General features: G+C 43.2%; 1 protein-coding gene across 3 annotated transcripts in view; it reads left to right on the top strand.

Moving 5' to 3' along the window:
- The first annotated feature begins 308 nt into the window (after window positions 1–308).
- The window catches only part of Camk2d (calcium/calmodulin dependent protein kinase II delta), a 264,785-nt gene continuing 255,760 nt past the window's right edge, over window positions 309–9,333 (top strand). For 2 of the 3 annotated variants that reach the window (XM_032897359.1, XM_032897360.1), the window contains exons 1-2: window positions 309–836; window positions 2,442–2,536. In XM_032897359.1, the coding sequence (XP_032753250.1) occupies window positions 772–836; window positions 2,442–2,536 (160 nt within the window). In that variant the 5' untranslated portion in view covers window positions 309–771. The remainder of the gene's footprint in view (window positions 837–2,441; window positions 2,537–9,333) is intronic. The other variant, XM_032897361.1, reaches the window with a different exon arrangement.

The raw sequence follows: 9,333 nt of genomic DNA, 5'->3' as shown, positions 1-9,333 counted from the left end.
GCCCAGATGCAAGGGTTGCATCCCGCTCTCGGTTTCCCCGGCATCACGGCCATCACTGCCGGGGTAGAGACATCCCGGGTTGTCCCTCATCTTTCCGTCCCTTCGTGGGTCACTGCGACATCTCGGTCCCGTCCCCTTAAGCACGCTCCCCGCGGCTCTGCACATCTCCTCCCTCCGGTCTCCTTAGACGGCTGCGGGAGAGCAGCCCGGAGGGACGCGGCTGGAGTCGCTAGAGGGAGGTGTGGGGCCGGCGAGGAGGGGGCTTCGCTGGGCGGGGAGAGGCGGGAGGAGGCGCCGGGGAGGAGCCGCGGCTGCCAGATTCGCCTGAGCCGAGTGAGCGCACTCTGTCGCCCGCAGGTTCCCAGCCTTGCGGCCCCGTGGGGAGGGAGCGCAGGCCACCAGCGCCGCCTCCGCCCGCAGGAGCGACCCGCTGGGTGTTCACTCTTGGCCACTGCCGCCCGCCACCCCGGGCGCTACGTTGAGCTCTCCGTGCGGCCTCGGTGACCGCGGCAGCCCCTCCTGACACCTCCCCCCCGCCCCTTCGGGAGCGCTCGCCCGGCGGCCGCGGCGGGAGGAGGAGGAGGAAAGAACGCGGCTCGGGCTGGTCTGGCCGCCTCGCCCCGCGCGCCCCGCCCCTGCGCGCACTCCCTCGCGGGCGAGCTACTTTCGGACAAGGAAAGTGAGGGCGGCCCCGGGTGACAGCGCGGCGGTGCCAGTCCCGGGAAGCCGCGTCTGTTCGCGTGTCGCCCGTCGCACTGTCCAGACCCCGCCATGGCTTCGACCACCACCTGCACCCGGTTCACCGACGAGTATCAGCTCTTCGAGGAGCTCGGAAAGTAAGCGTCCCTGCCTGGCATCTCCTCCCCGCCACCCCTCGTCTCCCCCGTGGGGACAGGGAGCCCGCGGGCCGAGGCGGGGTGACGGACCATGGCTTGGTGCGGGTGGGGCACAGTGGGGAGAAACCTTTGCCCTAGTGTGGCGGGTGCCCCGAATCCCCAGCTCATCTCCTCGGGTCCTCCACCTCTCCACTGGAGACTTAGTGAATTTACGATCTCTGCAGTTGTAGCTGTCATCCTGAGAAGTGTGCGCGCACGCGAGTGTGAATGTGTGTGTGTGTGTTCGGGGAGGAAAGGAGATTGCATGTAAAATGCAACATTTATCACCTTTTCCGTAGATGTCTTTTGCTCAGCCCGCGGTGTATCTGCGGTCTGATCCAGGTTAGGATGAGCACTGGTTCTCAGAGATGGTGCCTTGTTTATCGATGCCGAAAGTTCAACTTGGCTTGGTGGAGAGTCTGGTTCGGCATCCAAGTAGTTGTTCCGTCCAGGAAAAGGCCACCCAACAGAACCCACGTCCCTGCCCTGAATCCGCTATCCTTCTTTGCACTAAGATGACTCGCTCACCATCATTCAAGGATTTACGTGTACCTCGTTTCTGAGAGGATTTATTTATCTAGGCAGAGAGAAAAGCCCTGGAGCCCGGGAGAGCGCTTCCCCAGGGTAGCCTAGCCTGTGTAAAAGGACCTCCTCCACTGAAGTGCCAGAACTACTTTGAGATGTTAAAAGGGACTGGGTACCTACTGAAGATCTGTACGGGGACAACCAGAGACCCAGGCGGGAGTGTTGGTTTACCAAGCATCAAACCCCAAACCAGTCCTTCTATCGCTAATTTCCACTGTCAGGGAAAGGATGCATTTGTGTGTGTGTGTGTGTGTGTGTGTGTGTGTGTGTGTGTGTGTGTTGTAGGTTTTTAGTACAGTTGCATACAAGGAAGTGTGAGCATTTTTTAAATCAAGTGAAAATGATATCTTTATAGATGATCAGCTGTTGAAACATGCAGACATGTCGGAAGAGCAGCTTAATTCAAATCTCTCCCCTCCCCCAGCCCAAACCAGGCAGAGAGAAATCACCTTAGCCCAGGACCTGTTAAAGCACACCAGTGAGCTCGACATTTATGTTTTAATGAAAACAATCGCCATATTTACTTCACTTGGAACCACGTTAATTATGTTTTCTACCGAAATAAACATGCAGCAGTTTTCTGTTTTGTTTTTTTTTTTTTCTTTTTTTTTTTTTTTTTTTTCTGTTCCCGGGCTCTGCTTTTTGCAGGGTTTGCCATGAGCATTTGGTGTTTTATGAGTGTGAATTATAAATTGTTTTCAAATTTCATGTGCAAACAAGAGTGGTTATAATTGGCATGTCCTTCTATTTTGTTGATTAATAATCTGTGTGTTTCCAGTCAAATAAAAATTACTTTTATTCCACAACATTAGAAAGGATCTGGTTCGGCAGGGAAGATTCGTTCATTTCCTAGATGATATTTTTTTATTATATTGATACTTGACAGATCACTAAAGACTCATCAAACTGCTCAGATTTGTGAGTTTGCAAGTGGATACTGGATCTGATTATACTGATGACTTGCTAATTACTGCTTTCCAGGGGGGCATTCTCAGTGGTGAGAAGATGCATGAAAATCCCTACTGGACAAGAGTATGCTGCCAAAATTATCAACACCAAAAAGCTTTCTGCTAGGGGTGGGTATTTTAAACCGCATTTATTTATATATGTTAATTTCGTATTTGCTGTTGTGAGTCGTTGGAGTCTTTCTTTAACTGTAGCATGGAATTATAATTGAATTTTAGACTTAGGCATCATATTACATGCTCATATTTGCCAAAGGCCTCATGGTCTGTTTACTTTGTGAGTTAAGTGAAAAATATAATTGTTATCAACGAGTTATCGAAATGCAGTAATATAAATAAATGTGTTGCAAAGCAAATAAATGTCATGAGGGGCCTTGCTGAGATCCTTTCAGAAGGATCTTAGGTTGGAAAAAAAAAAGACAAGTCTCCTAACTGTCATAATTGCCTTTCACTTTTGAGACAAAAAAATGGGTCATGGTTCAGATGAATGTATATTACAGGTGTAGTTACAGCTGAACGTAATACATCGAGGTATATTTAACTTCAGTGGCCTTGGGAAGTGGGGAGAGATGGTTGTTGTAATCTAGGAAGTTACCTTGGTTTTGCTATGTGTACGCTAGGCCTTTTCTTCTCCTGAATTCAACTTCCCACCAGATCATGCACTCTATTTTAAACCTTCAGCTTACAGCCACACAGATACTTCATCCTGAAGGCTGTTGACATAAGTTAGAAAAACAACACGGAGCAGTGTGCCCACATTATGATGACTGCGATTATGATTATTTTGTCTAAAATCAAACAAAATAACATATGCTGAAATTCTGGCATTGCACTGACTGAGGTGTCTACGGCATTTCCGAGGGAATTTATGGTTTGATGGAATTAAACTGGAATCAAAAGAAACAGAATACCATAGTGCAGACCCATCTCAGTGACCTGGTTTATTTTAAGTACGAGAGGAAATTCCATTAGACTTAGTTTTCCTCACCGAATGTATCTTTTAAGACATGCCACCTAAGGATGCTGGGGCACCATCGCCTTCCCTCTGGTAAATGGATTTTCAAACTCTACTTTTAAGATGGACTCTAGGTTTCAGCTTATTTCTTCAGTTGGATAGAGTTCCATTGTCATTTTCTTCATCTGATTTGCTGCCATTCTGAGAAAGAGCTATATATGTAAACTGACCAGGAACCCCACCATGTCGTGGCATGAAAATGAATGAGGAACGTGTTATGCTAATTACATCTCCCTTTCGAGCTTCCACACCATCGGAAGGTTTTTGTTTTTTTTAAGAAACACAAGGGGAGGCAGAAGCATAAATGCCAGTTTAAGGGAAAGACTGAAAACATCGAGTCAGGTTTTCCCCAGTGATTGTTATTTCTTCCAGTGTGATAGATTGGCAATGGTGGGCTGGCAGTTTTTTGGGAAGAGAGCAGGGGTATTACCATGCCTCTTTCAAGTCCTTTAATGGCTTAAGTTTCTTCTCAGAGCAAATGAATTGGATACTTCACTCTTTCTTAAGGAGAGTCATCACTTTGTATCCATTTCGTCTCCTGCTCTTTTTATCAGACTGGGGGCGTAGCTGTCTCTGCTCATTCTTTTCTCCTCCATGAGAGATGACTACTCCGGCCTGATGGCTTCCAGCACTTTCTACTTCCTGAGCCTCTACAAATCACCTTCCTGTCTCACAAGACATTCTGGTTATCTTCCTTTGCCATTTTTGGTTATTTATTTATTATTATTTGTAGGTGTGGTGTGTCTGTGTCTGTGTCTGTGTGTGTGTGGGAGTGTTCAGGTGCTCTTGGAGGCCAGAGATTTCCCTATAGTGGTAAGCCCTCAGGTGTGGGTAGTGGGAACTGAGCTCTTCTATCCTGCAAGAGCAAGGCTATCCCTGATTTGTTGAGCTATTTCTCCAGCTTCTTTCTCTGTTCTATATCTACACTCCCATCCCCCCAATATAGAATATTTCTGTCCTAGAGTGATAAGCTTTGGCTTTTAGTCCTGATTCCTGTACCTGCTAGCTAGGTGATCTTAAGCAGTGTACTCATTTTAATCTGAGCCTCAATATTTTCATCTGTAAAATGGGTTGAGGTAGAATCCTTCCTTGTAGGGGTTTGATGAATCTGTTTGGCTTAATGTAGAGTGCAGAGAAGTGCCTACTACAGAGTGTATTCATAGTGAATATCAGCTTCCATATTATATGATGGGAATGTGGTGATAATCAAATTGCACATTACTTGATGTAAAAGGTCTTACTTAATATGAAAGCATGTGCAAATTGTAGACTAGAGACAGTTCAGATGTGACCCAATTCAAATAGTGGTTCAGACACTAGGTGTATACAATCGATCCAATCTTATACTTTCCTAAGATCTCAGATTCTTCGTCAATCAAATGGTAAGACTTATGTCGTGAGTCTCATGGGGTGTCTTGCCAGTTTTACTTGTTGAAAATGTACTTACTACAACTATATGCAAAGAGTATGGTATTTCCTACAAAATGCTCAGCACCATTAGTTTATATCAACACACAGTTAGAGATGGTTATTATAGAATAGCTTTATTTTGTAGTGTATACATTTGTTTCAGTTGTACCCATATTGAATTACAAATTATCTGAAGGAAAGTCTGTGCTTTCAGCTTTGACCTAACACAGGTAGACAGCACTGAGAACACTGAGGGGCTTCCAGACAGAGCGCCTGGGTAAAATGTGGTCACTTGTAAAGTAGTTACGTGTTTTGTTTCTTGCTGAGAACAAGCACATGCTGAAATTTATGAAGTATATTTAGAGACTGTATTTTAAAATATAAATTTTGGAAGCTGGAGAGATGGGGTAGCGGTTAAGAACACTTGCTGATCTTGCAGAAGACCCAGGGTTTGGTTCCCAGCGCTCACATGGCTAAGAACTGTCTGCAACTCCAATTTCAGAAGATCTGAGGCCCTCTTCTGACCTTGATGAGTAACGCATGCATGTGGTAAAACTTACATGCAAGAAAATCATATACACACATGAAATAAAAATGAGTAAATATGAAAAAATATATAATTTAAGTTTGCTTGTAATAACATTTCTTTTACAATAATCTAGTCTGAAGTGTTTTGGTTTTTTTTTGCAGGAACATTTTAATTTTTGTATTTCTTTTAAATTTTATTTTATTTTTTAATTATTCACTTTACATTCCACTCACTGGCTCCCTCCTGGTAACCTCTCCCACAATCCTTACCCCATTTCCCCTCCCCTTCTCCTCTAATCAGATGGGAGCCCCTCTGGGTATCCCTCCAACCCTGGTACTTGAAGTCTCTGGGAAGACAGGTGCTTCCTTTCCTACTGAGCCCAGACAAGGCAGCCCAGCTAGAAGAACATATCCCATGTACAGGCAACAGCTTTTGAGATAGCTCTCCTATAGGAACATTTTATAATGAGAAACATTCAAAGATAAATATAGAGTCCAGTGCAATATAGTATGTTTAATACCCCCCCCCCACCCCCAGTAATTTTTTGGAGCTCCGACGACACTTTTAGGGAGTGGAAAATTTCTGTGCAAACTTTTGTCTATATTATTTGACATGACACCTTTGTAAATGCAATCCTTAAGGCTATGCATTTCAAAGACAAGGAAATTTCTACTGCTCAATTTTTTTTTTTTTTTAAATCCTCTTTGTGCTGGGAATTTAACCTGGGACCTCATACATGCTAAACACACTACCTCAAACACACTACCCTTTCACTGTCTTATCTGCCCTCAGCTAATGTTCTCTAGTTGTAACAGACAAAAAGATAAAGTGCATTTGTTAGTGAACCCTGGGCCAGGATGGGAACTGGCAAACATTTGGCTGGATTCCTGCAAAGATTTGCATCTCTCTGCTGTCACTCAGGGTGTTCACTGCGCCTAGACTGTAACAGGCTCTCCACAGAGCAGACAGCTTTGGCTGCATTCGCTGTGGCTGGTAGGCACACACACCGTATCTGGGAGACTCAGAGTCTGTTAAAGAATTTCGCTGCCTTCATCTGCATATGCATGCAGAACATTCTCTATTAGTGTTGTTAAGCCTGTAAGTTAGTAGTTGCTAATTTTTTTTTTTTTGCAAACCATCCTAAGGGTGGCCAACGTTTGATATCGTGTATCTAATTATGAGTTCTGGAAAGCTGTTTTAATTAGACATGCTTAGAAAGGAGTGAGGAGGGGCGATGGAGTGTGTCTCGTGTGTTCTTCGTAGGTATTAGTCCGTCATTTCGATCCAGAAGATTAGGTTAGGCAGTATCCATCAAATGCTAACTTGTTCCAGCATCGGTCTATGTTTTATGTTTTGTTTATCATCTAGGCCTGGTTAGAGCAGTTAGCTCTCACTAGGTGATGTGAAGACAGCAGTAAGCTGGTGGCCCTCAGAAACAGCTCCTGTGGTAGATGGTGCATTCTAAAACTTCTCAGTAGGGGCGATGACTTCTTTATGCTGTGTGTTTTCATCCTCAGAAAGCCTTTATTACTACTCTACCTGGCATGCCTAAGTTACTGTTTTTGTAGAAGAAAAATTAATTATAAGCTTGAAATAAGCATGCGATAGGAGTTTATTTTTACATTTACTTCATTGATGAATTTAGCAAGCTATATTCCTGTAACACAGTAAATCATTTTAATTTTTTTATGCCAATTTTGTTTATTCCTAATTTCATAATGTTTAGTAGAGGACAAGGTAGAAGCTTAGAAGGCTACCTGACCGTGTATATAAATTCACTGTTGTGCATATACTCCAAGTAATATTTTTTTTTTGTTTTGCTTTAAGAAAGAGGTCAAAGCTGAGGCTTGCTGCTTTTGTTTTTGAGATCAAGCACTTAAGGAAGTGATCTGAGCCTCCCAACTTTATGCCTACTTTCTTGACTCTGAAGTAAAATTGAGACTAGATTGAGTGAATGAAGTTCCAAGTCTACCTTGCTGATTGGACTGTTTGCAACCAATTGAACAACAGTGACACCAAAATGGCAAAACAAAACAAAACAAAAGAAAACAAAACATTTAAAGGAAAAAAATTGAAAGTCGCTTTTATCCTGTATTAGGATGTGCTATTCAAATTACTTTGTATCTCATTTCTGTGTTTAGTTATTCTTACTTTGTTTTAGAAGGTTTTTTTTTTATGTAGTTCCCCCCCCCCCGGGTGTGAGTGTATAGCACATGAAATCTGATGCAAGAGGCCCTCACATAGGCTTGAGTTGGAGATGGTTGTTAGCCAGCATGTGGGTGCTGGGAACTGAACCAGGTCCTCTGCGTGAACAACCAGTGCTCCTCACTGGTGAGTTCTCTCTCTCCAGACACATTTCTCTTTCCATTGAAAAGGATGTTTTCGTACGATATGTTCTGATCACAATTTCTGTTTTTAACTCCTACCATATCCTCCCTACCTCCTCATCCATCCAATTCGTACCTTTCCCTTCTCTCAGAAAACAGACAGATAATCAAGAACCCTAAACAAACCACAATAAGATAAGCTTGAAAGAGAAAGATTAGTTTTCTCTGGTGGCGTTTCACGGGGTATATAAAGGTAGGCCCCAGGCCCAAGGGAGAGGTGGCCCACACAGAGCAAACTCAAGGGTGTTTGCATAGACTGTTCTCCTCAGATTACTTTTCTTTCTAGTTTTTGTTTGTATATTATGGCTTCTGATTTGTTGTTTTTACAAGTTTTTGTTTGAGGTGTGTGTGTGTGTGTGTGTGTGTGTGTGTGTGTGTGTGTGTGCGTGCGTGTGCACGCTGCTGTCAATTGCACGTAGCTTCTTGGTTAGGGGTGGGAACGCATGTCCCCATCCCCCTTTCAGTGCTGAGACCCCATCTGGCTTGAACCAGTGCCGGCCCTGTGCCTGCTGCCAGTCTCTGAGTAACGTGCATATGCGTTACTCCTACGGTGTCTGGAGAATAGTTATAGTCATCTGTGTGTTCTTATGCAGGCCTTAACAGTGGACGTTTGTTTTCCTCATCAAATGAGTTAGATTATTGCTGATAGTCAAACTACTTTAAAAAATGAAAATATTTTAATCTGCATCCAGGAGATAATCAGAAAGTTTTCTGCTTTCTAACAATAAGACAGATTGTTAATAAATGGTGTAATGTCAGGTACCCTTCTGTAATATTAAAAATACTCTCTATCTCCCTGACTGTGAGAGACTGCCCACTCATAAAAAGACCTTTGTTTATACATATAGGTGAGCACTTTCATTTTCATTGATATTAAATGAAATCAAAATGAAAATTTAATACTAAGTTATCTTTTTAAAGCTATCTTTGAAAGTATATTTTATTTATTTAGAGGTGGGGCAAGGGAGAGAGAGAGAGAGAAAGAGAAGAGAGAGAGAGAGAGAGAGAGAGAGAGAGAGAGAGAGAGAGAGAGTGTTAGTTCATCCAGGAACAGGCAGGTACATGTGTAAATCAGAAGTAAGCATTCAGGAATGGCTTCTCTTCTTTCTCTTCTTTCAATATGTGGTTTCTGAGTGTTGAACTCAGGTCATCAGGAAGTTTGGTGACAAGCACCTTTACCTACTAAACCATTTTTTCATCTTGTAAATAATCTGTTATGAATCATTTTTATGTTAGTTATGATGTATCTGGGATTTTCTTGACATCTTTTCCTTACAACTTTTTGCCTTGAGCCATGTCAGATGGCCATTGATATTGGGATACTTTTTTTTTTTTTTTTTTTTTTTTAGCAGTTTTCCTTCCCTCCATTTTATTAGGCAATAGTGGTCTTTACAATGTTCTTATATGTCACTGGCAATTAGTTTACAGTTGTTTACATAAGGATCTGTGTTAAACAGTTTGTTACAGCACATCTAATGCAATGCCCTGAGATACACCGAGTGGAGCATTAGCAGGCTTTTTAGTTCTTACCACCTAGCTATCTATTGACAACTTACAGTTCACTTCC

Source organism: Rattus rattus, chromosome 3 (assembly GCF_011064425.1).
Source record: "Rattus rattus isolate New Zealand chromosome 3, Rrattus_CSIRO_v1, whole genome shotgun sequence".
Taxonomy (NCBI): Eukaryota; Metazoa; Chordata; class Mammalia; order Rodentia; family Muridae; genus Rattus; species Rattus rattus.
This window is presented reverse-complemented; position numbering and strand designations above follow the sequence as displayed.